General features: G+C 38.9%; 5 protein-coding genes across 21 annotated transcripts in view; 1 reads left to right on the top strand and 4 right to left on the bottom strand.

Annotated features, from left to right (window-relative positions):
• Window positions 1-51: 51 nt before the first annotated feature.
• LOC107226238 (probable serine hydrolase) lies at window positions 52-5,814 on the bottom strand. Of its 5 annotated transcripts, none has more exons than XM_015666995.2 (6): window positions 5,641-5,814; window positions 5,312-5,527; window positions 5,010-5,054; window positions 4,410-4,645; window positions 2,537-2,884; window positions 52-2,457 (listed from the first exon to the last, which is right to left on the bottom strand). In XM_015666995.2, exons 2-6 carry the CDS (start codon window positions 5,355-5,357, stop codon window positions 2,206-2,208), a joined length of 927 nt encoding a protein of 308 aa, XP_015522481.2. In that variant the 5' UTR covers window positions 5,358-5,527; window positions 5,641-5,814; the 3' UTR covers window positions 52-2,205. The 5 variants fall into 5 exon arrangements, with proteins under 5 accessions (XP_015522481.2, XP_015522472.2, XP_046598028.1 ...); XM_015666986.2 differs by lacking the exon at window positions 4,410-4,645 and adding an exon at window positions 3,715-3,953; XM_046742072.1 differs by lacking the exon at window positions 4,410-4,645 and adding an exon at window positions 3,715-3,953 and having other exon boundaries at window positions 5,312-5,506.
• Window positions 5,815-5,914: 100 nt separating this feature from the next.
• LOC107226249 (AH receptor-interacting protein) lies at window positions 5,915-7,914 on the top strand. Of its 3 annotated transcripts, none has more exons than XM_046742070.1 (7): window positions 5,915-6,115; window positions 6,279-6,364; window positions 6,455-6,634; window positions 6,728-6,896; window positions 6,985-7,171; window positions 7,246-7,388; window positions 7,459-7,914. In XM_046742070.1, the coding sequence occupies exons 2-7, from the start codon at window positions 6,287-6,289 to the stop codon at window positions 7,662-7,664; spliced, it is 963 nt and encodes a 320-aa protein (XP_046598026.1). In that variant the 5' UTR covers window positions 5,915-6,115; window positions 6,279-6,286; the 3' UTR covers window positions 7,665-7,914. The 3 variants fall into 3 exon arrangements, with proteins under 3 accessions (XP_046598026.1, XP_046598025.1, XP_015522493.1); XM_046742069.1 differs by having other exon boundaries at window positions 5,915-6,181; XM_015667007.2 differs by having other exon boundaries at window positions 5,915-6,198.
• A 46-nt stretch (window positions 7,915-7,960) lies between these two features.
• Window positions 7,961-13,299, bottom strand: LOC107226312 (DNA ligase 1). Of its 3 annotated transcripts, XM_015667098.2 has the most exons (17): window positions 12,944-13,295; window positions 12,768-12,827; window positions 12,472-12,558; window positions 12,278-12,375; window positions 11,809-11,987; window positions 11,510-11,717; window positions 11,277-11,415; window positions 11,025-11,197; window positions 10,717-10,940; window positions 10,510-10,638; window positions 10,282-10,421; window positions 9,998-10,199; window positions 9,684-9,890; window positions 9,262-9,478; window positions 8,898-9,133; window positions 8,621-8,818; window positions 7,961-8,477 (listed from the first exon to the last, which is right to left on the bottom strand). In XM_015667098.2, the coding sequence occupies exons 1-17, from the start codon at window positions 12,961-12,963 to the stop codon at window positions 8,304-8,306; spliced, it is 2,691 nt and encodes an 896-aa protein (XP_015522584.2). In that variant the 5' UTR covers window positions 12,964-13,295; the 3' UTR covers window positions 7,961-8,303. The 3 variants fall into 3 exon arrangements, with proteins under 3 accessions (XP_015522584.2, XP_046598024.1, XP_046598023.1); XM_046742068.1 differs by having other exon boundaries at window positions 11,277-11,412; window positions 12,472-12,827; window positions 12,944-13,299; XM_046742067.1 differs by having other exon boundaries at window positions 12,472-12,827; window positions 12,944-13,297.
• A 150-nt stretch (window positions 13,300-13,449) lies between these two features.
• On the bottom strand, window positions 13,450-18,199 carry LOC107226205 (ubiquitin-like modifier-activating enzyme 1). The gene has a single exon (XM_015666940.2). The coding sequence runs from the start codon at window positions 17,659-17,661 to the stop codon at window positions 14,509-14,511; it is 3,153 nt and encodes a 1,050-aa protein (XP_015522426.1). The 5' UTR covers window positions 17,662-18,199; the 3' UTR covers window positions 13,450-14,508.
• A 774-nt stretch (window positions 18,200-18,973) lies between these two features.
• The window catches only part of LOC107226369 (kinesin-like protein KIF12), a 24,865-nt gene continuing 15,838 nt past the window's right edge, over window positions 18,974-28,000 (bottom strand). For 4 of the 9 annotated variants that reach the window (XM_046739461.1, XM_046739463.1, XM_015667167.2 and 1 more), the window contains 14 exons: window positions 25,254-25,346; window positions 24,984-25,062; window positions 24,489-24,701; window positions 23,861-23,998; window positions 23,619-23,760; window positions 23,418-23,512; window positions 23,035-23,176; window positions 21,988-22,106; window positions 21,787-21,891; window positions 21,527-21,656; window positions 21,183-21,411; window positions 20,904-21,054; window positions 20,497-20,711; window positions 18,974-20,230 (listed from right to left, as the gene is read on the bottom strand). In XM_046739461.1, coding sequence (XP_046595417.1) covers window positions 19,786-20,230; window positions 20,497-20,711; window positions 20,904-21,054; window positions 21,183-21,411; window positions 21,527-21,656; window positions 21,787-21,891; window positions 21,988-22,106; window positions 23,035-23,176; window positions 23,418-23,512; window positions 23,619-23,760; window positions 23,861-23,998; window positions 24,489-24,701; window positions 24,984-25,062; window positions 25,254-25,346 — 2,296 coding nt within the window. In that variant the 3' untranslated portion in view covers window positions 18,974-19,785. Of the gene's footprint in view, window positions 20,231-20,438; window positions 20,712-20,903; window positions 21,055-21,182; window positions 21,412-21,526; window positions 21,657-21,786; window positions 21,892-21,987; window positions 22,107-23,034; window positions 23,177-23,417; window positions 23,513-23,618; window positions 23,761-23,860; window positions 23,999-24,488; window positions 24,702-24,983; window positions 25,063-25,253; window positions 25,347-28,000 lie in introns of all 9 variants that reach the window. The other 5 variants (XM_046739466.1, XM_046739465.1, XM_015667176.2 and 2 more) reach the window with 4 other exon arrangements.

Raw genomic sequence — 28,000 nt, 5'->3', positions numbered from 1 at the left:
GTCGGCTATTCTGATTATAATCAGAAGATATGTTTATTACACGATGTGTTTCTACCGTTTACAATTCGAACCGTATTAACAGACAGATTTCTAATTCAAATCAAGATCGTAGAGTCGTAATGAATATGTAATAAATTATTGTAAGATGTACACGCGATCAAGTTTAAACGAATGATACCTATCTTCGAAGTAATAAATTTTTCAATTCTGTTTCTAAATTATATATTCCATAACGGGGAACAAGCACCGCGCCTCAGCTGGGTAAATATTTTACACATGCAATAACATATCTCATTAGCCAACCAGAAGACGTTCTGGTAGCCGAAAAACACTTGAATCAACAGGTTGCTCAAAATCTATTGTAAAAATAATTCCATAAGTTATCATACATTTGAGAATTCGATGTATAACCGACACATCACACGTGTACGAATACACACACACACACACACACACACACACACACACACACACACACACACACGCGCGCGTATATACATGTATATATTCGTCGTTCGAAACGCTGTTCATATACGGTGAAATTAATATTTAGTTCAATACATTGTATGCAAATAAAAATGGATGGTTAACTTCGGAAGGCAATTGCGCAATTATGAAATTAGCAGAGAGAAGTAGAAAAAAAGTAATAGTAAAAATGCAATAATAATATTCTAGGTTTCTTTGAGACTGATAATAATGCACTATCGCAACTTCGTGGCATTCATTCCCTATCTTTTTTGTGGTTTCATGAACGTAAACCGGTATGTTCTTTTTTTTCTTTCTTCCAACTACACCAAAGTAGCGTATGCATTGGCACATTCTACGGTTTATTGCAAGTATCCTTATCATATTCGTATTGTCACTGAGTAAACGTAAACCGTCCGAGTTTCGAGTTTGTATCTTCAAGTGTTCCCTCCGATAGATCATTTTTCACATTGTTGCTTAAAAAACTATCTAATTCAAATCCTCGGTACAAAACTTCACATCTCTTTCTATTTATACAATTTCGATGATATGTTATGGTCTAATTGTTCGTAGATTGCGATCCATTGATGACGATGCTTTTGTGGAATTAAAACATTTCAAAGTTAGAAAAAAGTTTTGACTCTCTAAAATTATCGAGTGCTTTTTATAACTATGATATTCCGCAGAACTTCATGCATAGAACTTAATAATCGTAAACTGTAATGAAGCGAACGGGTGCAAACACACATGACACAGTTCGTGAAACCGTAGACCTCTAAATTTTTTATCCTTCACTAAAAATTTATTAGATGTTATACTCATTTTTCACATCGTAAACACTCAGTAACTATACGTATCCGTAATAATTACAATAGTCTACGTTCTAAGATAATCCGTACTGCAAGTTTAGGATACAAATTCCGGTCATAAATCAGTATCTATAACTCTATTTTGTTAATATATTGTACTAAATTGTTCGTTTTTTATTATATATATTGATGTAGCACAATATAATAAATAATTTAAACTCATTGATTCAAGCTGGTTTGAAAGAGATCACGAATCTAATTGAATTACGTACTCAATGTCATGTTGCAATTGTGAAATATTTTTTCAATAGCGCGAGGATTATTATAAATGGTATAACAAATAATTAAAGACTGATATTGTGAATTATAAGATCAAAACTTAAAACGACCTCCAAATAAGTTGTTTAAAGCTCAATTCTAAACCCAAAGCAGCAGTCTGATTTGCTTGTATCTAAAAAGTCCGTATAAGCTCTAGAACATTGGCTTCTATTAGAAATTTTGTCATATAATAAGTAGTCATCTGTATTTTATTTTATTCTAATACTTTCAGCTATTCGTAAACGTAATATCTCGAAGCAGTTGAATACCATGATCAAAGGATAAAATGATTTACTAGTTTACATATAGTATACTTTGGAACGGTAAGTCTGGTAAGACTTGTTTTATCAATTATCAACGACAAATGAAGTAAGCTCTTGTCTTGTTTTGTAAAGTAGCGGCAATGACAACAAAATCGTTTTCCTCGTTTCAGTTCATACAAATAAAATAATGCAATAAATAATTAATTTAAGGAACGTATTTTTTTCTAGGTGATCCACAGCAAGTGGTTAAAAACGACGTGAGAAAAAAAAAAGTTTAAAAATAATTTCAAAACTTGTCTACTTTCGTTCCACGTACGAAAAACCGCGGTGATACCTACGATGAGCTATCATTATCCTTTTATAAAGTTCGAAATAATGCCGGAAATTCTTTCAGGATTGTTAAGGTGCACATGATGAGTTCCCTCAACTTCGTGATACTCAAATTTCTTAGCGCCCAGCTTTATGACATCTAGAATTTTGGTATAATTTTCCGGCTCTTCGAACGTCATTCCAGGAATTGCACGAATGTTTAGATACGCGCACTTAATATTTGCGGCGTAGGCTAATGCCAGGTCCATGGATATCATACCCAGTAGTGCAACCTATGAATGAAAAGTATTGATTATAGATTAAAGACAAGACAAGGAGCTGAAATAAATTTCAGGAAAAGAAAATACTTGCCTTGAGCCTGGCATCACGCGAGAAGTAGTACTTTCCCCTTTCCATTGCTGGTTGCATACCTCTCTTCATCAATATTTCAGCACTTTCTCTCGTGACCGAGTTTTCGTATGCATCGAAGACTATGTCAATCATTTCTTCGCGTTCGTAACAAGGCATACTGTCCAGCGTCAGATTTTCGTACTTAAGATATCTATCGATGTTACTGCCGGTCATCGACGCAATCTTTGTTAAATTTCTTACACAAGGGCTGGCTATGTCAAGACTTATGACGAATTCCACCTCATCTGGATATGTTGCGGCGTAAAGGAATGATATAGCACCACCGAGAGAATGTCCCAATAGTTTTATCTATGTGTGGAAAATTATCAGTGATGTCAGAGTACTAATAAAAAATATATAAACGAAAACGACGTGGAAAGATTTTTGGAGATTAAGTAGATCAGATTGGTTTTAGTATTGGTTCAAGTTACAAACTGAAACAGAATTAAATTGTTAGAATTTGATGCTTGTATTTTTGAGTACACTGAAACAACCGAATTGTCACCAGTTTCAAGTAATAGCCTTTCGTAGGGTGTCTGAAAAATATTTACAAAGGAGGATACTAGATGGGCTGTATTAGAAATATGACTCTCATAGAAAATGATGAAGTGTGCGGAGAACTGGCTTAGAGTAACTACTGAATTGAGGTACAAGATTGCAATACCTTTTCAAAAACTAAGTTTGATTCCGCAGTAGATAAATGAATTGTAAATAATTGCGTTTATCGAATAAAAACGCAAAACAATGACAGGTTTTGGGTACTAATTTCAAGCAGCTATTCGTGTATTTACATGAGGTGATCTGAACCCAACGCTATCACATGGTATCAAACACAAATCTTGATTAATTTCGATTTTGCGGTAACAAGATTGCCACAGAAAGGAGTCAAATGAGTTCGAGGAAGTAATTTGACGGGTAAATGTTACTGAGAAAAATTATAGTAAATTTCGGGATACAACTAAAATGTCAAAATATTTTCAGAACATTCAGGATTTCTAGAAACCCTCAGAGTTCTAAATTAACTTGATGGCCATTTTCATGAATTCAAAATTATTTCACACAATATGGTTCAAGTAAGTATTAAAAATCATGCCGAGGACTAATAAAAAGAAAATAAAAATAAAATATGAGCAGCTAACCTTGGTCCACTTGAAATATTTAATGATTCTACGAAGCAATGTGACACCATCCCAATAAACGTAATATGAGTAGCCCTTTGGATAATGGGAAGACAAACCATGCCCAGGCATATCCAAACAGAGCACAGAAACATCATTGGGCATGAGAAGAGGCATCAACGTATCAAAACTTCCTGCATTGTCTTGACGCCCATGCAACGCCAATATCGGCTGGATCTCTTTAGGGCCCCACCATTTACCTGCAGGTAATTCACAGATTAAATCATCGAAAGAAGAGGAGAGATGTCAAATCAGGCAACAAGACTCTTCAGCAATACGTACATTATTCACCTACTTATTTTGGAAAAATTAATTTTAAGCACAGTGAAACAAATTTGATTAGAATATGGCCACCAAATTTTGGCAAATCACAACAGAGATATTATGCGTGCAGGTAACGAATAGATAATAGGGTTAATCAGTAAATGATTGACTGCAATACGAAAGATCCAAATCTAGGCCGATAGCGAACCACCGGCTATTACTTGAAACTGCATTTCATCGGTATCCTTTGCAGATAAGCTGTGCTCTCGTATGGGGCATGGCGAACTTTTCTGTAACTCTTCAAATGTCACTAGTTGACTTTTGAATAAAAGAATTGAAATATAAAAAAATTGGAAGGTGTGATTTTTTGTTGATTTCCGAAGCTGGCTAACCTTGTCCCACTTGTAATGCTTAACGATTCTACGAAGGGTGACAACCCCTTCCCAAAATACATAGTAGAACTGTCCATTGTGATGATGAGAAGAATGTCCATGCCCCGGAAGATCTATGCAGAGAATCGCTGCTTGCGGTAACAACAACGGGACTAGGGTGTCAAAAGAACCGGCATTATCCTGCCAGCCGTGTATTGCAACTATCGGCTGCACATCCTTAGGGCCCCAAAGTTTTCCTAAACGTATCATTAGCCGTTTCATAATTTCAATATTTTCCTGACACTGCAAATGATGCCAGACTCGTTTTATGATGATTCACGAACAAAGTTCCATTATAGGAAAATAACAACTAGTCAGAAAACAAAGTTGGCTGGGCTATCTCATCTTTATTCATGACTGGTCGATGTATAAAAGCTATTTTTACCACCGGAAAGCTTAGAGAATAGCTATTAACAAGGTGGCGTCTGTTCTGTGCCAATGACTACCAAGATAATGAATATATTTTGAATGAAAAGAAAGGAAAGATCCAACAAGCTGCCGTTTTTACATAAGATATTTTACGACGTGTTTAAAACAATGTATATGATCATATTTTCTTACCACTAACGTAACCCCAAGGCACCGGGATCTGAATATCCTTTGGATCTGAAAAGGAAAATTTCGGCTAATTGGAATATTTTCGTTATTGCAATATCCATTAATGGTAGTTATTGCCAATAGGAAATACAGGTGCAAAATATCTGGTTATTTAACAATGAAAATAAATACCAATTAAAAAGTGATGCAATTTCAGAGCGCAAATAGGAGTCGCAAATGCGATGGGTGTGTAGATACGGTAAACGGGTAGAATCTAATTATGAATAAAAAAAACTCAATATTACTGCACTTTTAACATATTTTACCTTCTTCTAACCTGTGTCCATTTATTTTCGAATTTTCAGCACTCATGGTGACTTCCTAACCTCGATCGAGTCACTAATGCGTGGGCAATTCACAGCTCAGGAAATTTAATTCTGTGGTTGAATGACGTCCGAATGTTCGAGGTTGAAGAATAAGACACGTTGATGTATTGCTAATTTTTCTTTCGCGAACATGTACTGCTTAATCAGAAAATTCCGCTAGTCATGCAACGAATTGGAATAATTAGATTCCAGTAAGTCAAATGTCAGTGTCTGTATTAAAAAAATTTGCTTATAATTTATTTAGGATTTTATCGATGAAAGGGACTTACCTAGCGAACAGACAGACAGCTTTACTTACGCCACGATAAGTACGAGATTATTGTTTTCTCCTTCTATCCTTGTGTATATCAATTATTAAAAACCGTGCCAGCACGGTCTCGAGATTAAATTCACGATCCTGACAGAACAGCGATATTTAAGATACTGACTGCTGATAAGCAGATGTTAACTTATCAAATTCTCGGAATTAATGTCGTCACGTGTTCCGAAAACCGTCATCGTGCTGCCAGTTTCAAAACAACTCCCCACACATGTTATATGACATCCTGACAAAGAAACAGCCTCTATTTTATTGGAAAGTTACCGAAAGTAACTGAGAAGGGATTTCAGCACATAAGAAGGCCTCAAATTTTATAATATCCACGTTTATGAACGCGACTGCGTGGACCGAAGACAGTTCTTCCAACCTTATTTGACAGCAGCAGACGACAGTTCTACACTTGTCAGATACGGGCTTGTTTGGAGGTTATGTTGTGACAATTTATAAAAGTGTATCAGAAATCACCTGATTTACCACTAATCCTTTAAGAGGTCTGGTGAAAAAAAATGTACAAATTGTAAATCTTCGTGTAAAAAAATACAATTTTTTTTACCACGTAACATTATATTTGCATTTACATTTAAACAGCGGTAACAATGGAAAACAAGGAATTTATTCAGAAATCCATTTTGCACACCGGAACAAAATTTGTGAATTTTTCACCAGGCACCAAGGTTAGTACTGCTGAACAAAATTCATAATAAGAAGTCAAAATCCGTCCTTAAACGTGTCACAAACAGTTGATGGTCCGTACTTCTTCACAGGTTCGTTTTCACTTTAAAACAACCAGGTGTAATGAGGAAAAAACTGTTGTCGACGACAGCAGGGTGATGGGCGAGCCTATGGAACTTGTGCTCGGCAAAAAATTCAAACTTGAAGTTTGGGAAGTGATTGTACAAAAAATGGCTCTGAAGGAAATTGCCAGATTCAGAGTCGACAAGAGCGTAAGTAATCGCATAAATTTATCCAATAACTTGATTCCAATTTCAAATCATTCAGCAATGCCAAATCCTGTTTACTATAAAACACTTCTGCAGCTTGTCACGCCATATCCATTTGTATCGAAAACATTGAGAGAGGTGGGAAAACCACTTTCGGAAAAACGAAGTCATCACTGCTGCGGTGTGATGTTACAAAACGAGGGTATTGGATACGACGATTTGAACGATCTTATCAAGAACCCGCAGGATTTGGAGTTTACGATTGGTACACGAATTTCATTGGATAAAATTATTTTGCAAAATAATCCGAACAAATGCTCAAAAGGAATGCATATTATAGTCGAGTTTTACAGAATTATTAGATGTTGTATCGCCATCTGATTATGAAAAGGAAACTTGGCAGATGACGGAAGATGAAAAACTAAACAGTATACCGACTCTTAGAGAAAAGGGTAACACCCAATTCAAGGAGGAAAATTACAAGGCTGCATCGGATACTTATGCAACAGCGATCGGTATGCTGGAACAGTTGATGTTGAAGTAAGTATATTTTAACTTATTTGGTGTATGCGATATTACATACCTGCTTCGATATTTGTGCTGATTTCTTCAAGGGAAAAACCAAACGACGAAGAATGGCTCGAATTGCAGAAAATGAAAGTGCCACTTCTCCTTAATTTTGCACAATGCAAATTGTTAAATAAAGAGTATTACGCTGTGATTGAACACTGTACTACCGTACTCAAATCTGAGCCAGGTTTGTTATATTACCTATCACATATCCAATAGGAAACCGCGATTGATTTTCCCTTTTCATTTCTCTCTAGACAATGTGAAGGCACTTTATCGTCGCGGAAAGGCGCATATCGGAGTGTGGAATGAAAAAGAAGCTAAGGAAGACCTTGAACGTGCAGCTGAGTTGAATCCAGCCCTACGAACAGTTGTTGACAAAGAATTAAGCAATTTCCAAACGGCTATTAAAGAGAAAGATAAGTTAGAAAAAAACAAGCTTGCACAAATATTCGCGAGCTGAATGAGTTGGTGGAAGATATTTTAACAGTAAAGAACCTGAATCTGATCCCAGCTCATGCTTCCTCTATTCTTTAATCTGAGCAAAAAAATCCTCAGAGAAGAAGCCCGTTTAAACTTGGACACGCTTTACACCCCATATGACCATCTTTTTACTACGTTTGTACCTGGATAGATGATATCTGTAATTTTATGTTGAATATTCTAGGATGCAATTATCTATGTGTATAATTAATAAAAAAAACTTGAAACAATGAATATGAAATATTTAGTATTACTAAACAAAACTTACTCGGGTAATCAGTGTTAATAAAATTTAATATATAGATAAACTGGCAGAATCTCACTTAAAAGTGAATTTCTATAATAAATATCTGACTGTTTTATAGACGTGTAAATAGTGCAAATGAAGCCAGTAAATCATTCGATGTAATGCGGGAAAGAATAAAATCATTGAGTTAAGTTAGCAGGGCTTTGTCAAGTATGCGCTGTGTCTTCTATTTGAATTTAAAAAATTTTGTTTAAAGAAAATGAGTTAACAGTATTTCATATAAACCGAAAAAATTGTTGCAAAATTTTTCCGAGTAATTATATAATTGTACGTAACTAAGCATTTTTAAATTTAACATGATGGATTCAATGCCTAGTAAAAATCTTCTTCAGCAACCTTTGTCGTACTCGTTTGATTTTTAATATGTTCCTGGTTATTGTACAAATCAGCAACTTGTTGAGATGATGTTGCATCCTCGCAATTTTTGTCATTACGTACACCTATAAATCGCGGAAACCGCAGAGATATACCCTTCTCTGGATCAATCTACAAGGGATAATTAACATTGCAAGTATTTTAATATAGAAAATTATCAAATCTGAACTATTTGAACAAACATGAATAAGTAATGTGAAATTAATAATTCAAAAATAAGATTCGCTAAAAGATTAAAAACATTTTCGACTCACAATGCCAGCGGCAGCTCTGTGTACAGGTGAGAGGGAGAGATCGGCACATTTTATTTCCCAAACTTGGACAGGTTCGAACCAGTGGTCAGGTTCATGGCTAACATCATATCGGTAGTAAGATTTAGGCTGCGAGATTACATGCTTCTTTAAGAATTCTGTATGCGTTTGAAGATCTTCGTCACTGAACCCAGTTCCAATCTGTAGATTGTTTTTATTAATGCAAATTGACAAAGATGCGATACTTTGTAGTACTCGGGTGCATACACACGATACACACCTTACAGATGCTTTGATACTCTTCATTCTCTTGGTCATAACAAGCCAATAAAAACCCCCCATAAGTACCAGTCCTCTTTCCCTTTCCAATGTAACCTCCGATCACTACTACGTCCAGCGTATCTCCCACCCCATCTAAATAATCCTTTTTCAACTTCAACCAGTTGCGAGATCTTTTAGCTATCTCATACGTTGCATCTTGCTCCAATGTTTTTACCATCAAACCCTCGCAGTTTCCTGTTTGGGAATCAACAGAAAAATAGGTGATAGTCACAAGGTTTATAAGAGCAGATGAGCAGTAACAATGACACAATGAGCGTTTAACAGCTGCTGGGATTAAATAGAGTCAAGATGTTATCTTTCACCTTTTACAGATTCATCTAGAAAGCCTTGGACCTCTTCCATAGTCGTTGTATCAAGACTTGTTGCGAATTGCCATTCCCCCTTAACTTCCTTGAAATTTTCTTTCAGCAATTCTCTACGTTTTATGAAGGGTTCCTTCACCAGTGATGTGCCGTTCAAATAGAGCAGATCAAACATGAAAACACAAACCTGTACTTTGATATTCGCCTCACTTGCATCCTGTAATGAAATAAAAATTACGTAAAAAAATATAAATAAATAAAAGACGACTGTAAAGGCGCTTACGGCAACAACAGTAGACTGACTGTCTAACGACAAGGCCAAGGGAGACAAGTTTGGATGGGGTGATTATAATATACCTTTTACTATTGGTATTGGCTCGTACGCGACATGCGGTAAGTATTAATTGCAAGGATTACATTACCTTCCGTTTCCTCGTGATTAACACTTGGAATGGCAGAATCTGCTCATTTTCTCTGTCCCAAGCAACAGCTTCGCAATCCAATACACAACTTTTAACGTTTTCCCCACGTGTATTGCCCAATCTTGCAATAATGTCCGGATATTTACTGGTATTATTTTCTTGATTTCTGCTGTAAATTGACACGTGATTGTTCTCAGCAATATGAATCTGAAAAGATTGTCATTATTAATCGAAAATACAATTTTGCTCCATACAACTGATTGGCATTATTAAAATTACATGAACTAAAATTAATAAGGCTTTGCACAACAGACCTGCGCTCTTTCGCCATCATATTTCCATTCACAAGTAAATTTTAGTCCGTCGAATCTTGTCAAGACTTCTTGAACACCTTTCGTTGGGTGTGCCAGCATAGGCTTAAGTGGAATGCCAGGAGTTAATTTACATCGCTCTGGTAAGGCATTTATGCCTTCCTTTAGTATAACAGGAATTATGAGATCGTAATTCGGACATTCACTGAAAAAAGATGTAAAATACATATATAGAATACCAAACAATCAATAAATTTGTTAATTCAATAAAGATCTTTCTTTCTTACCAGTACGTAGTTTTAAGTATCAGGGCTTTTTTATCGTAATCCTGTTTGAATGACTCGGCAGATCTTTTTTCACTAGCATCCAAAATCTTTGGAGGATAATCCTGACCAGGTGGAGTTGTGGCACAGGCCAAAGCTATTGCCTGCAAATTTCATTCACAATGTACAAGCAACTTTTCAGAATGAAAAAAAAAAAACCAAGATAAAAGAATTATATTTTGAATTTTTTACCTGCAAGATAGACTGCTCAGCCAGACCTATTCTCAATTTTCCAGATAAAGAACGTATAAAGTATCTTGCCTCAGAAAAACGACATGCGACAAACAGAGATTGAATCTTGTCAACCTTTTTGGTCATGGACTGTGGAGCAAAGATTACTTGCCTTAAAAACGCCGATTGCACATATTTATTACTGAAAAATAATGTCAGTATACTTACGGCTTGTCCTGTCATCTGTGAGATTTCTTTCAATTTATTAAACACACCAGAAACAGTCAGAGGTGCCGGCTGAAACATCATTCGCTGATTAGAGCGACTTTCTTCAGCTACTATTCCCAAGTCTCCGACTTCTTGGACGTCAGATTTAATCTGTGCAACAGTTCTGCCGGTACACTGTGCAATTGCTCTCATAAGTGTGGTCTCGGCTATTCCCAACTCCATGCCTATTTTATGATAACGAGTATAGATATATGTTCAATGCTGTCATTGGATTCTACACTACTAAGAAGGTCGAAAATTCTCTTCACCTTCGTAGGCTGGGCCCAGTTGATTCAAACAAAGATAAACACTGGCTAGGAAATCATCAGGGCTGAGAACAATGACGGATCGCAAATAATTTGAGAGAAATTCAATCATTTTCAGCCTCGCACTAGTGCTTTCAATAATTTCCAAAGTGCGAGCCAATGCGATGTACGGTACTCTGTAGAGGAACAGAAATTTGATTGAGTTTAGTAGCTGGATAAAAAGATGCTGAGAGTTCGTGTAAAATAATATCATACTTTTCATTCTGTTTCCAACTAGCGTCGTTGATCGGGTGATATTTTGACGCACCTGGGTTATACGAATAAGTCTGTGTTTTGGCGCTACCATTACTAGTTTTCTTCTCTTCAGGTTTTGAACCGTTCTTCTGTTTTACCGCTACGAAGTAGAGAAATTCACGGATATTAAGAAACGAAATGGTAAAACAATGAGACTGAGAACTTTGAAACTACAATATTAATGTGTACCATACCAAAGAAACTATGAACATTTTTCGGAGACTTTTTAGTCGCTGGCGAAGCTTTTGGCTTTTCCACTTTTGCTTTCTTAGGACTTTCTGCTTCTTCCTCTTCCGAGGCGTGCTTACTTTTTGGAGATATATCATCCTCTGATTCCATCTCTTTTTTAACAGGACTTTTCAGAAATGCTTTAGCATCTGGTTTAATTGGACTATCTGGGAGCTGAGTAACGACAAACAAATTGATATATAATCACAGAAGTATGTCTGAATATTTGTACAACATGGCTCACTAGTGAATATTGAAAACTTACTGCCAAGTGAACGTCGTCGTCACTAGAATCATCCTGAGGGATTATTCTCGCTCGTTTTTTGGCGCTCTGATTAATTTTGTTTTTAGAATTACGATTATCATTTTTTGTCGTGGTTCTCTTGGGTGTAGTTTTCTTGACATCCTCATCTTTGACAACAGATTTGTTCTCATTTTCTTTTCCTAAATATGCGAGTGAAAGTGGATTTTTCTTTTGACCATCTTTAATCTTCACATTTGAAGATGATTGAGTTTGAATTTTTACTCTGCTCTCTTCTAGTTTCTTTACTATTTCTGGATGCAGTGTATTACCTTTGAAATTAACTGGAGCTGTAATTCAAGGAATTTCACATTGGGATGTAGAAAGTAAAATTGAATCGAATCACTCCAAAACAAAACTACAAAGTCTAGTAAAGTTGACTAGAAGAAAGAGAGGATACTTAAAGTCATAAACACATCTATACATATCGTACCTATTTGTCTACGCTGAATTGATCCAGGAGATTTTTGTGACGATGAGGTAGATGGTGCATCGTTGACACTAGTACTGATTTTTTTCGCAGGTGGCGGGCTGCGAAAAGATTAAGTAAACAATTTTCAGTCCATGAACAATTTTTGAAACAGTGTAGCTCGGATAATAATCGTAATTCATTTACTGTCATATTACCTTATAGATTCAGTGCCATTAGAACTGTCCACTCGTTTCCTTTTAGCAACTGAAGGACTGTCGTCGTCATCTTTCTTCTTGGACAAACTATTACCGATATGTAACCAATTGAATGAAGAACACGATACACCGTTACTATCTAGCAGTCGTGTTAACGAGATAACCGGTTGCTCGAGGATAATGGTACGAGATTTAAACAGCGTGAAAATCACGTTAAACTTGAGCATATTCTTAATTATATCTAAATATATTCAATTTAGGAGGATTTTTACATTGTTGGTAGTACAAAAGCATACCTTAGCTCTGACTCCAGATCATTCGTATCAATTTTCGGCACACGTTTCGTGAAAAATGAACTGAAATCAAAAAATATCATCGACCAGAGTACATATTATAATGAATCGGTAATCATTCGTTTATTCACACCATTTTCTGGCGTGTTATTAATGAAACATATGCATTATCAACTCACGTGATAGACTTTTGCGCCATTTTCGCGCCGTTTTTAATACCTAACCTCAACTACCCAACCATGGAACCACTGTTGATGCTTGTCAACACTGATCCTAACCTTGACTTCCGATAAGCCAATTTTTGATTTTGTTTTCGGCTACAATCGGTGAATAATAATCATATTAACCGAAGAAATCATGTGATTCATTATTTACAAAAATAACTTATTAATCGTCAAAGTATTTTTACGATTCCGTCTTCAGCTTGGAGGCTTGAATCAACGCCGTGACGTCACAATCGGCATCCCCCTACCTCGAAAATATATAATACACATATTTCTAGCTACGAGTTAATCACTACATACTTATGACTACATAGGTATAAGTCATCTGAGGCAGGTTTTTCTTTTAATCGCAATCGTCTTATGAGTCATAAGTTATAATCCCAGCAGTCTTGCGCATATTCTTCACCAGACGATTGTTCGAATAAATGATAAGGGAGTTGAAGAACATAACAAAACAGAAATTGCACGTTATTTTCATACTTATATTTCGTATTTTCGTGAAATCCAAACACATCTATTTATTTATCATGGATCAAATAATACAATAAATATCCGCGTTATCCTAGAATAAACAAAATATTTTCCATTACTTGGTTTTTTTTTATTTATTTTTTTTCATTTTTACTTCGCAATATTTTATTTTTTTGTATTTTTCCACTATTATATGGTCTAAAAGAAGTTGATTATTTTTCTCCTCTTTTCCCATTCTCGAAACTTCTCAGAAAGATATTTTACAAATTTAAATGCAGTATATCTCGTAACAACAAACAGTCTTGAAGCCAATATTAATTATTATTCATTGTTTTTGAAAAAGATTTTATGAAGCGGATAAATTAAATCGTTAGTATTTTATCGCTCATAACTTTTTAAAATAAGATAGAGATATGATGACGGCGATTTCACAGCAAAAGAATCAATTGAATTCTATAAAAACTACTACAATCATCTTACACTATTGGCCACAACCATCAGTGACAAACGATGATGGCAAGATACAGTTTGCAATTCAGCTATTCAATATTATTCGACATGTATCTTTCGTGTAATTCGCTAACATTTTTCTGTACCAAACATCTTTCTTTAAACCTAATTTATCAATTTGCACTCGACAAATACAGTGTGTGAAACATCCTCCAAGTTTTCTTACCCACAAATCACATGTTTTGGCAAAAAAGTTAACTAAAAAGTTTTTATTGTTGTTAATTTCTGATTTCACAGATTCAGTAATTTGTTAAGCACTACGAAATTTTACGTTCCTTTTACTCTAATTCTTTTCGTTTGACACTGGTAAGAAATCATGAGAGAATTCCTGCAACTAGCAATAGCTAATAAGGATTACGCGAGAAAGCGGAGGCCAAACAAAATGAAATTTGCATTACAATCCGTGGGAGAAATATGTGTGGGGTCAAACGGTTAATAATATTTTTCCTGTATCGTATTTTAAAATAGAAATTTGTAGAAATCACTACAACTAATCAGTTAAGTAGATATTTCCTATATTATGAAGTATAGTCGCTGAGTCAGGGCAGTGTGTAACGTACGTAGGGAACCTCAACGTCGTTGCCATCACTATCGTTGCAGCAGAGTTCAAAAACCAAAGCACGTACATGAGGCTCGAGTTTCTTCTTAGAAACCTTTTTGACTACCTCCGACATAGGCAAGCCCATTCTCTCTTGGCACTTTGCTTTTGCCATGAAAAATGAATAGAGCATACAAACTCCCTGTGATAACATTGTGACCTCAAGATTATGCTTTTCTTTGAAGTAATCCAAGAATTCTTTCAGAGTTAATTCTCCCTTTACTTCAAAGCGGTCCCACAAAGTCCATTCCGTATCGTAATACTTCAATTTTGGAGCAGCAATCGGCTCGGAAAATCCAAAGAAAGGTAGAGCAAGATTGACGAATCCGTTCTTGTATATCGATAGGTCTGTAACACCTCGGGCTAGCTTGATAAGTTCGAGGCATACGAGTCCGGCAACGACGGATGTTGTTGTTGCAATAGCAGGTATAATTTTCCCAGCAATCAACTTGCTTTTATGCCTATCCGCCTGTGGGATTTTGTAGTTTGCTGCACGAAGATTTGAGGCTGCTACAATGAAGTCGATATGGAAGTTGGTGTCATCGTCCTTCTCAAACTCTTGTGGGTGAATGACGAGTCCGTCGAGTCCTTCGGCGTTTGCCAGCTCTTCTTGCAGCTGGTTCAGCCTATCGTGATCCACATTTCCACTTCCGTTGGAAACCTGAACCTGAGAATCAGTCTCTGCGATTTTCACACCTGACTTGGGTACAAAGTCTGGTACTTTGATTTGCGATACAATGCTTGCAATTTCATGGCGGTTGCGGATAGGGGATATCCCATAAACTGCTGCTTTCAAATTTGCCGTGGCAATGATATAGTCCAAATGCAAGGGATCATTCAAATCGAATGTCAGTGGTACCGGGCATCGTTTGGGACCTGACCAAAACGGTTGACCGCTGGTGGTCACTTGGTCAGGGGGGAAGTTGAACAACAGCTGTCTAATTTGGTTGCTGTACTGTTCTTGCCAGTGGCAGCGAGCCCACGCTACACAGTCCGTAAAAGATCTTGGTCTCTCGTCTATTAAAGCTGTTTTAACAGCTTCCAGGACTTCCAAGGGCTGAACACCAGGCAGCTTCAGAGTCCTCTCGATAAATAGAGGATCGGAGATGTGCTGAGCTGCGCTCTCCGCAGCCTGTTTGAATAGTCCTTCGAAGGTGTCTCTGGCCCACTGCAAAGTGTGTTCAATGGCATTCGGAAAATTCTTTAAAGTACAAATTGGGATGCTCTTCTCCGGAGGGTCTTGAGACGAACTGTAAGACTCCGTTAGGAACGGCACAACAACTTGAGTGTTTCCCTTGGTTCCCAGGGTTCCGGATTCAAGCAGTGGTTTTCGGTAATACACACATCTTCGGTCCATGTAAATTCTGGCATCCACATTGTCCAAGGCATTGGCGACTCCATCGAGTACTTCAAAGAACTCGTCGTTGTAAGTTTTCTCAGTCTCTGGTCCAACTCTATTCTCGTGGGCAATCACCTTCATGTTAGGATTCATGCCTTTAATTACTCGTGCAGCGGTAGAAGCCTTGGATCTTTGAACGTCCGTAGGTCTGAACAAAAATTGTCTATTCAAGTTGGATTTTTCAATTAAGTCCATATCAGTCACGGTGACGCAGCCATTTTCCGCACCAACACCCATCATGGCAAAATTCTTTAGCAATTCACAGCCAATTGCGCCAGCTCCAACGACAAAGTACTTGAGCGCCCCAATTTTCGATTGGAATTTTCTCCCAAACACGGCAACTTGAGAATCGTAACGAGTCCCGGTTGGACAGGCATCCTCCTCTGATAATTCCGACTTATCAGCGGGCAGGCATTCGATGGCGTCGAAGTAGAGCCACTGGAAAATTGGGGAAAACTTTCCGGAGCAAGCTTTCATGACTTCTTGAGCAACTACACCTCCGATCGTTGCATTCATGGGATTCAAATCTCCGGCGGAAACTTTGGCAAAAGTTTCTAGCAGCTCAACGTTAATCTCAATGTCGTTTCCACCATCTTCCTTCACCGATTTAGCAACAGCTACAAATTCCTGGGCATCTTCTTGATTCCAAGGGCGAGGAAGGCGTCCTTTAGTCTCAATGTATTTGTGCAGTGTGGTAAAGGCAAGATGCAGTTGTTCCGGATAGTCAAACTTGCCAAAATCAGTGATGAGGAACTCCGGCTCCTTCAGAGCCACTTTGAGTGGCTTGAATTCCAATGTTTTTGGCATTTTCACCTGAGTCACAATACCGCCTCTAATGTACTCCGAGTACTTTGTGGTATCTCCGATGCTGAACGTGTACGGGCCGAGCACCTTGATCTTCTTGGGTTCACAGCCGTTGAGCTCCGTGGTGCCTTGGATTTCGGAAAAGGTGACGTAATCTCCATCCTCCATGCCGTGCCTGCTGTCGTCGAGGCAGGTCACAATACCCTCGACGTCCCTGGATATACTGGCTACCATGGCGCTGATCGGAGGTTCACCGTTGGTATCTACGACGGTGAAAGAAGGGCCGAAGTCGCAGAAGACTTGGGAGAACAGACCACGAGTCTCGGCGATGATCAGAGCGATATTATTGGCGTGGGTTATTTCAGATATGCGTAGTTGCTCGGAAAGTGATGTGTTTGTGAGGACAATGACCTTGAAATTTTTAATATATTCCTTGGACAAGGGGCCGGCATAGTGACGAGTCGGGACGTAATTATTCAGCTCGGATAAATGGTAGCTGCAAGCCTCGGCGCGATTCTTTCCAACGTCAGACTCGGTCAGGTAAAACTGAGAGCCGAGGTCGGTTATTTGACAGACGGTGTCGTCGTGCAAGGTCACGGACTTTACGCCGCCGAGGATAACATTCTTCGCAATTTCTACACCCAGGCCGCCGAGGCCCGATATCAGAACGTCCGAAGACGCCATTCGGCGCATGGCATCGTGCCCGAGGACGTACAGCTGACGGGAGTAAAGTCCCTCGTCGATTTCGGCCGGTGCGCGGGAAGTCGAGCCATTTTTCGCCATCTCTACGATCGCCGTGGGGTTCTCGGCTCCTCCCGTAGTCGCAGCAGCAACGCGTCGCTTCTTGGCTGGGGGGTCAACGGAGCTCTCCACCACCTCAGCACTAGACATCGGACTTCAAGGAAGCAGTTTTATATATCTGTCGATTGTTTTCCTCGTCCGCTTGCACTGATAAGCCCTACGCTTCACGCGCAACACGTCTCCTCTCCTCTCCTCTCTACGACGTCCTTCCGCACCACCCTCTCTTCGCTCTTCCCTCTTCCAGCCCTTTCCCTCGTTCGCCGCGTTGATTTCTTTCCTCGATCGACAACGTGCACGATTGTATTTCGATTTACCTGCTTCACGTTAAGACAAAGACTATTCGTCACTAGGATTGGGGTCTCTAGCCCTGACGCACGCACAAGATGAACAACCAACCATACAGGAATGATTTCTCGTTCTTTCTTCGCTCCTCGGCCGCCGATTCACCCACTGCCTTCTCGATATCGAGTTATCGCAACCCTGCAGTCTGGACAAAAGTAGAACAGGTGATTCCATCTTCGTCCGTAACTACACGAACGAAATTTTGATTCGTCATTCTAAGTGACTACTGCGCCGTCTTACCAAACTTGAACCGTACCGTCAACTTTTACAGTAAATTCCTCCGTCAACGACTACGTTCAACTGAAGATAGACGGAGAATGCTAGCGCAGAGTTATTTCTCGTAATAATTTATCGGGTCTGATAGAGTTTGGGGTCAATTCTAGTGGCCTGTACTTACCGACCCGTCTTGTGGGATCCGATGTAGAGTCGGTATAGCAGAATGCTGCTATTTTTTCCAACGCCCTTCAGCTCATCGTGCACGCACGCTAAAGTCCGCAGGACTAGCAATTTTTATACACCTCGTCAACGGCGAGCGTACCTACGGACTTCCAGAGATTAAATCACTGATTTGAAATTTAATACATAAATCAATAGGATATTTTCAACTTTAGGATTTCTGTTATGATTCGGACCCCAATTCGCACAACTGCGAGTATGGCAGATGCTTCATATTTCTGCCAGTTTTTATTCGTTCTCAATATAAGTAATGTCAAGTGACTGCTCGTCGACTGACAAATATACAACGACTCGAGATATGGCGAACGTTTTTTTTTCAAATTTTTTATTTATTCGCCCCTTTTCAAATACTTAACGGTAGAGTTGCGGAACAATCACATAACCATGACGAATCGGTAGATCAATGCCTTTGAAACAACGAGTCGACCGTCTATTAACATACTGTTGTACGGACGAACTTGCCGCCATTCAATTTGAATTGCTGTTCTCTGAGGAAGCTGCCTTCTTATTTGCTCTACTGTTTAGTAAAATGAAAATTATAAAAAATACAAGATTCTGAGTAATATACGGTGCGGAGTAAAGAAAACTGACGACAACCACAATATTTCACAACAAACCTTCTGCATTTTAATTACGTATGTAAGCCACACCTACACTGTATTATAAATACCGCACTCCATTATCAACGATTCAATCTTTTACAATAATTAGTCAACTACCGGGTTAGCTTTACATTTACGTTCTTCAAAACGTAAGAAATTAGAGGTAAATGGTCTGCTATACCATTTCCTTAATTATTTCATCGGTTTACAGCACACCACAAATACGTACTTCTGCACACAGGGTAAAAATATCTCTTGTTGCAAAACACACTGTTTGAGAATTATGGTATAATCAATATACTCTCTCACTATGTTATATTCAGTTATCTAATATGTGGGTAAATGACGCTAAAATATAATATACATTTGATAATTATCGTCAAGTTTGAGCCTGCCCATTAGACTTCATTGTATACAGTTTTTTTCCACTGCCTGAAGAATATTCTTCTCGTTCCAACTCGAATTGCAGTAACTTCACAATGAAGTTTGCGCAAACTGAATTCAGTGCGTCACTACCATTTTAATTTGCCTGTGTGATTTTATATATATATTTTTATTTTATTTTGAAGATATTGCGATTTGATTTGGAAGAGTAGTTGTTTCATCGTTTTATCCAAAAACGTAAATTTATCGTCATAACTTGCGTTCTTCGCAATCCTGTTAATATCATTCAAATAAGTACATAAATAAACAAATAGTACTCTTTATGCATAATTATCATCCCTTTTTAAATATGTTATATAATTTATACTGTTCAAGTAAAATATCGTACCAAATTGCGACTAAAGTTATGCGGATAATTTCCTTTCTATACCTAATGCTTATTAGTTAGCGAGGTAGACAAAAAATGTGGATCGTCACCATCTAGCGAAACGAGACTCCCAAAAACGCGATGTGCGGGCAAACCATTAGCGACCTTAGTACCCGCCGAGCCAGGGATTTCTTGTCGCGGTCTTGATCCACGCGAGGAAACGTTCGAAGTTTCAATACCGTCGTCTAATTCCGGGGAAGTGAATGGAGATGATGTACGTGAAGCTATAACAGGAAATGCCGCGGTTGGAGCAACGGAATCAGCGGTACCCGGAGCCAAATTGTTACCTTCCAGGATCGGCCCACTTAAAACAGAGTCTGGAGTAGAAGTGTCGTCGTTCAAAGAATGGCTCTTCAACGGCGGATGGTTATCATCGAAATTTGACATCGCTAAGCTCCTTTCTTCCGGCACTGTCGACGTTCTTCGCAGGGTTGCACCTTTTCTGTTACTGTAATCAGGGGGAACGAAATCAGACTTGAGAGAATATCGTCGGGCATACTGGTACTTATTACAACAGCTTAATGAGAAACTTAAGTTCATTGGTTTATACCACAGGCACAGTGCATAAAGTTGAGCTTGAAGTATATTTCATGCTCGTATTGTGTTTGTCCTTTTTTTTTTTATTTTTAATAGTCTGTATTGATTTTCTGAATTACTTTATGCGTACTTGGAAACTGGCGTTACTACTTATAGATGAGACGTCTTAGTTCTTACTGGCTAGGGTCGACAGGAGACGAGGTTTGATCCGGACTATTAGCCACATTTCCATTATCCCAAGAGTTGTTTCTCCTGTGATGACTTTTGTCCTTGTACGCCTCTAGGATGTTATTAAAACTTCCTCCGATTCGTCGCTTGTCCAATTCTTTCAATACTTTTTCAGGCATTCCGCGAACCGAGCCGCCAGACGTTACTTCTCCACCGGTATTGTCCTGAAGTGAAAGAATTTAACATTCGCTACGCGGTAATGATTAATCGACTATAACATGCAGATACGAGGGGTTTCAGTGGCTTCTGAGACAGTTCTTTGTAATACATCTCTAGTTTAAAAACAAGTGGCACTAATTTATGAAAACACGTTTTTACTCCTATGTTATGCTATTTTCTAGCAATAGAGAATATACCTTGGAAGTCGTAAACGTCGCTTGATTAGGGTCCAAATTAGGATTCGTCCAGACGTTTGCAGCTCCAGGCACGTAATCGCCGTTAACGCTACTCGACAACTCCGCCGAGTAATTGGGCCGAGCCGGAATAATAGGCGAACGACAACAGACGCTGAAAATTATCCGTGCTTTGAAATACGGCGAAAATAAACGGGCCAAACAATACGTATGATTACGGAAACGAACGGTAGGTGGAACGACGATTTTCAACTTCCCGAAAAACCGTAAATTTTCACTCACGAATTAACATCCTCAAGTTTTTTCAAAAGCCTCTCATTTTCCCTGCAGACCTGTTCCTGGTCGCGCATTACTTGTTCCCTGGTGACGTAAAGCTCGGCATTTTCCCGTCGAAGAGCCTCGTTCTCGGTGATGTAATCCCGAACAAGTTGGCCGAGTTCCGGACCCTCGAGTTCCGCTAATTTGTCAAGATCAACTCGAGGCGGTGTTGGAAGCGGTCTTCTTTCCCCAGCTGTGGACAATTCAAGACAGTCGGGATTATCGAAGCGATTAATTTCTCTATAGGGAGAGAGATTGAATGTGAAAAAAAGAATTTGAACGAGCGATCAATATTCAATTTTACGTACCCTTGGGTTCGACCCGCGCAAAGATCGGGGATTCCCCGCCTAAGTTGAGCGCTACCCTCAAGTGATCGTTCTCTGTTTGCAAAGCGCCGACTTCTCGTTTCAGGCTGAGTATCAAAGCCTCCCTGGGATCCTGGGTGTGGAAAAATCGAGAACATAACGTAAGTCGTAGGGCATTGACCAACGGTTGGGAAATAGTCTAATAACGACAATGCAGTCGGTTGCAATTTGGCATACGGTAAAAGTTTTAGAAACGTGCATACCATAACGATAATCGGCTTGGTGCGAATTTTTTTAGCACGCGCCGCGTAGCGCAGTGTATTTATAGTTTCGCTCGCGTTAGATCTCGCCGGAGAAATGCATGCGATCTGAAAGTTAAAGCAGAGTACATATTTGCATTTACGATAACGTAGTCAACTTTGTCGGGATAAATGCAATTCGGTGCATTCATTGCGTCTTCGTACCATAAGAGAAACTCCATTTCCGGCGAGACTGTCCGCAAGTAGTTTCGTCAGTTTGCTATCCCGATAAGGAATATGTCCAGCTTTCTTTTTCCCATCACTTAACGAAGCGATGCAGTATCCTGTAACGATAAAAATGAAGATGCTCGATTCTTTTTTTAAGTACATACTGACATCAGTCTCACTGTGAGAAAGAAATGAAAGAAAAGAATAAATGGTTAAAAAAAAAAAGTTGTTGAAATCGGTGAAATAGAGAATATATTCGCATAGTAATTAAAAATCGAACGCGAAGCTAGTCAAATCGAAAAATAAAAATTGTTGAAATATCGTCTGATATTGCAAAGAGAAGAGTCAGGTACATAAGTTATACCGTTAAAATTTTTCTTTCAAAATTGTCAAAATTTCATATGTAATTTTGGAGTACGTCCAAACGAGCATAAAATCGACCCTACAAAGCTGATACGAAACACGTCGTGAATGATGGATCACGTGTAATTACAGTTAGTCCAGGTCTTACATTATATGTATTCCTTTATGAATACGAGTAAATTGTGGTTCGCAGTCGTGTCCCGGTTGTCTTCGCGACTCCATGAACGGTATGTATGTACATAAAGGAAGAATAATGAAATATTTATTGGTAATTTTCGATCGCCCGAATCGCCACAGCCCATAGAAACAGACACGATTGATGGACGGATCACGACGTGCGTTTCATTACAGCGACGATTCGATGTTTGCACACCGTTGCTTGTCGATAATTCTCTCTGTATATTTTGGCGGTTACATTGACAGGTCCGTGGCTTATAAGCCCGTTCCAAACGGTTCTGTACCAACTATTTGCCGAGGTGCGAGTGTCGACTCTGTAAGACAGTCTCGTTCAAACAGTAATTCGGGTCAAGATAAGTTGCACGAAAGCTTCGCGGCTCCGCCTCTTGAAATGACGCGATTTTTCCGCCGATATACTTGCTTCTACAAGTGTTGACGTTATGAATTTTTATCATGAAAAAAAAGAAACGACAGAAAACAGCAAACTTGCAGAGAGTATATTACCTAGCACCATCAAGCTTTTATTGATGTTGTTAGCTTCCTCGAGAGTTTTACCCTCGCTCTGAGTTTTCTTCGTCATTTCGCTGCCCGCAAGATCGACAAAGTTGATCTTGCCTTGCTTGGAAATAAATACTCCGTTTTCCATCTGCGGATTACGAGAGAGAAATATTTGTTGATTATTCGAACGAACTTCAACTTATCAGGGTGGTCGTTATCTAGGTTTGATGAATTTTTTCCGCCACAACCCTCAAATCAACTTCGCGGACAAAGCGAATTATTTGAAGTTGATTTGGGGGAATGGCGTGGAAAAAATTCGCCAACACCCCGAAAACGGACCACCTTATCGATTCATAAATTCACAAAGTTAAGTCACGTTGATAATTTACTTGTTGTTCCGAGGTGATGTGGACGGTCAGTATGGTGTGGCTTCGGCTGGAATGATCGTTCATGTTGTGCGAGCCGACGGAGCGATTCCGCATGCCTGTGAAGGGTGAATAAGAAAGAAAAAAATTATGTAACCGAGCGGCGATTTAAACTAGGTATAATTTGAAGGGAACGGAGATTTAATCGATCAAGGATCGAATTACCTTCCTCCAAAACGGCTAATAAATCGTCAAGCTCTTCGCACTCGACGGTGAATAAATTCTCGACGAAAAAACCTCGGATTTTTTTGCTCCATCTTACCGCCAAAGGTTTCCTACTTGTTCCAGGATTCAGGAGATCGATAACCTGCCAAATGATGATGACAAATGTTGAGCGAATAGCAGGGAAGAATTTTAATACACGCGTAGCTTGAGAAGAAAAGAAAAGACAACGAGAGCTTTCAAACCTTTTCGTTGTAGATTTCGAGAAAGGACGCTCGGAGCACGAAATTGCAATCCTGTCTTTCTTGTAGTATCTTGAAGAGGTAGACGAACGAGCGAAAGACCAATCCGTGACCTTCGGAGTAGGGATTTTTCCCGTTGAACTAAGAAAATAAAGAGAAAAGAAATGAAATACAATACCAAAGGTTGTCAAATTGAGTCTATTTAACCCTTTCATGCATACATTTTGCATACATGTGCTTTTGGGGTCACTGCTTGCGAATCTGAATTCGAAATTCGAAAATTCATAATGGCGGATCCAATATGACGAGAAAATAAAAACAACAACAACATTTTTTCGTGTGTATTAAGTTTGTGTAAAAATTGGCATTCGGATTTTCATCGTGGATCGGCAAAAGATATTTTTTTCACGGAGAAGTACAAATTTCAACCATTTGTTTACACGTCCTATATTCGCAATAAATAAATAAATAAATAAATTTTACATTTTCTCTTAGACTTTCGACGAATAATTCTGAAGACAAATTATTAACTCGATTACTGAACAATAATCAGCAAAAATTTCACCTTCTCCCGATAAAAATTTTTGCCGAAAAATTAATCGATTTGCGAAAAATCGGCATCCTCACTCACCAAACCCGGAGGCCCGGTCAAAGTGTGTGTTTTTCCGCTACCGGTTTGCCCGTAGCAAAATGCCGTGCAGCTGAATCCTTCGACGGCCATTTCGATGAGTTTTTTAACGCCGGAATACTGGAGAATGTCTTCCTGTGACGCCGCCGGTTCGAACACGACGTTGTACGAGAATAATTTGGGCTTCTTGTCACCGCTGTTGGGTATTCCATCGCACTGAAATTAGTAATTGAAGCGATTAAGGTTTACGCCAGAGTTGTCAATTGGAACAAGTCAACGAATAAGTGTACACAAAAAAAAAAGATGATTGAATTTTGAATTCTCAGAAACTCTGTGCTCTGCACGATCGTGTGGAAAGAAAAGAAAGTTCAAGCTTTTCTTCATCGCTCAAAAGTTACAACGGCATAACATATATAACATCTTTTCGTGCAAGTCGCTACGTGTCGCAAATTTTTCGAGTGGCACCTCGAATAAAAAGCAAACAAAAAGATAGCTTACATGAATTTGACCATTGCCAGGAAATTGCACGCCCGATTCGTCGCCAGATTTAATCTCCCTGTTACTCAGTGGTCGGACCCTGAAAATTACACAGTGTTGGTAAATCGCATGAAAGCGAACCGCGAATTACAATTTCTTCGATTTTCCTTGCCCGCAGCGATGTGTGCAGAGGAGGAACACGCGGATAATTTGTCCGTCAAATACAAGTCGTAGGAAATTGGGTAACGTTCGGTTTTGCGAGGGTGTAATAAAACGGACAGCTCGACTCACCTGACCACCACGTTTATGTTGTCTTCGGGGAGTAATTGGTGGGTAGCAATCACCCTCTTGTCACCTGCCTCCAGTCTCTCTATGCTGCCGGTTCTGTCGGAGAAGAAAAATGGGTTAGACATTCGTCGGAGTCAAATATCCCCCCCCCCCCCCCCCCCCCTATTCGGTGGTCATTACAGTCGGTAAAACGACGAGAGAGAAACAAAATAAATAAATAATAATGAAACAGCCCATTGAAAAGCGTCCAATGGTTATTTATGTATCAACCGGAGAAGAGAAGCGTCCGGACTAATTTTCCTAGACGTTTTTAACACCTCGTGCGGACAGAAGGAAATGAAAATATAGGAAGCTCGGAGACTTCGGTGTAACTTTTAGCTTCGAGCTTTTACTCAAGTGACCGAGTATACCTGATTTACTGTATACCCGCACAGGAGACAGGAACTGGGACGATAAATCGAATTTAATTTGCGTAACGGCATGTAAGTGAACGTGTTTCTAGAATATGCAGAGTATAAGGGACGGGAGGTTTGAAATCGATGAATCGATTTTCGCATATTCCTTTTTCCTTCACGATCGGACTGTGTCCAATTTTTCTAATCTGACTTGGCGATCGGAGCCCGAAGAAACGGTATTTCAAATTCTTACGGGCAGGATGCGTTATACCCGACTGGGTTTAATCAATTTACGTAAGATAATTAAATGAATATCGATCCTTATCCTCGACGCGATAAAGCTCCGATCCTGTATTTTTCTAACTGAAAAAAAATTCTTCTATTTGCCACAAGTCGGACAGCGATGTCTGGAAATTTTTATGACGTACGAGGGTACAAAAATGATCGTTAATATTATGGGTAATTAACGCCGTGTACTTTAGCGCCATTCCACGTTACGCACGCGAATCTGACAAGGCATTCGCCTCAATTTTCTACTCATGCGATAAGTGGAAACGACACGTCTGTCTTGATGAAAAGTGCAGCAACAATCACGGAAAGTGATCGAATGAATACCGTTCGATATATACATATATATATATATATATATACAATGTATAATACTTGACTTTTCTGTTCCTAATGGTGGTGGAACGTAAACGAGTACTCGGGTACTTTTCGTAAAGAGGTCACGCTGTCGATTTTTTTTCTCATCTTTTTCTCCGCGGCTAATCGCGCGCGTTAAATATTTAAAAGCGCGTCCAAGTCAATCACGAGACCGTCTCGTCTGGACGTTCTTTGCCATCCTTCTCTCTGTCCAGCTGACTCGACTATATTCTTATCTCCTCTTTCTTTCCCCTTCTTGATACCGGCCAGTGGTCGTTTTTCTCTTTCACGGTATTTGTCGTAGCTCAACCCTTGTTCTCCCCTTTTTGTTTCATCACTCTGAGACCCGCTAATGTCGAGAATTGATTACCTTTCTGTACGTAACTATAACCGCACGAGGAAATCGCGTGCTTTGCCACCTGAATACTTCAGCTCTAGTCGTGAATCCCGAAACTGTTTAAAAAGATCCACCTTTCATTCTAACGTTCGCTGACAATAAACGGCAAGGCAACCACCCCGTGTCGGCCTTGATGAATTATTGAAAAAATTTTCAATCAATTTGCAAATCGTTTGTATCCCTCAATCCGATATCTTCACCACTTCCAGCACGTCGTTTGTGAAATATTTAGAAGCGGAGGGTGGTAGAGTTAAAAATATCCACCTTGATAGGCGCGTTACGTGACACATGGTCGTTATATTCCTAGAAAGAGTAAAATATTGTTTCCTCTCACCGGTCGAGTTGTTCTTTCGTTATTTTCTTTTTTTTTTGTTCTTCAATAGAAATTACAGAACGCGGTTTCTTCGACAGCAAAGTTTAGCATGTTGCAGATTTTTCTTGTTCAATTAATCGGCGGCGGATCATTTACAATTAATTCGCATCTTATATTATAATAATATAATATACATTTGTACAAACAACGATTTCAGCATTCAAACTGTTTGCTTTCATAAAAGTGTAATATAATTTTCACATTTCCATAATCTATGATACTATATGGTCAATCAGTTCCAAACTTTGAGCTCAAGTTTCCAGTTTTTTTTTTTTTTTTTTTTTCACCTTCTCGAGTACAAGTATATGATTCGTGAAACTTTATCGTAACGTTTTGGTTATAATACGTCGACCCTTTGAGTCGCACATTTTTGTGCCGATTCAACTTTTATAACGATATAGTATACTATGGTTCGTGGGATAGCTGATGACGACTTTGAAAACGAATTTGAAAAATTCAGGGTGGCGGATCTAATATGGCGGACAAAAATTTCAAATTTGATCGAATACGGTCAAAAAACTCTATGGGGGGATTTTCGGGGTCGTTGATTGGATTCGCCATACTGAATTTTCAATATCTGATTTCAGATTCCTCATCAGCGACCCCAAAAACCCCTGAACAGAGTTTTTACTTCAAATTCGATGGAGTTTGAAATTTTCATCCGGCATATTGGATTCGCCATTTCGAAGCTTTAAAATCTGATTTCATATTCAGGGTGGGCCAATTTTCTTGAAAGTTCTCTAAATATACAAAAAACGGCGGTAAGACTACTTACCACCAGGTACGACTCAAAGGGTCAAACTCGCCATCGACAACTATGTAATTACGTTGTAAACAGATTCTGAAAGTAAGAAGATGGTGTCCTAGGATAACACGCCGTGTAAAAAAGCAATGCATAAGCACACGTATACCGGGGTTGGTTTTAGTGCCGGCCATAAAA

This window comes from Neodiprion lecontei, chromosome 5, assembly GCF_021901455.1.
Source record: "Neodiprion lecontei isolate iyNeoLeco1 chromosome 5, iyNeoLeco1.1, whole genome shotgun sequence".
NCBI classification, from domain to species: Eukaryota; Metazoa; Arthropoda; class Insecta; order Hymenoptera; family Diprionidae; genus Neodiprion; species Neodiprion lecontei.
This window is presented reverse-complemented; position numbering and strand designations above follow the sequence as displayed.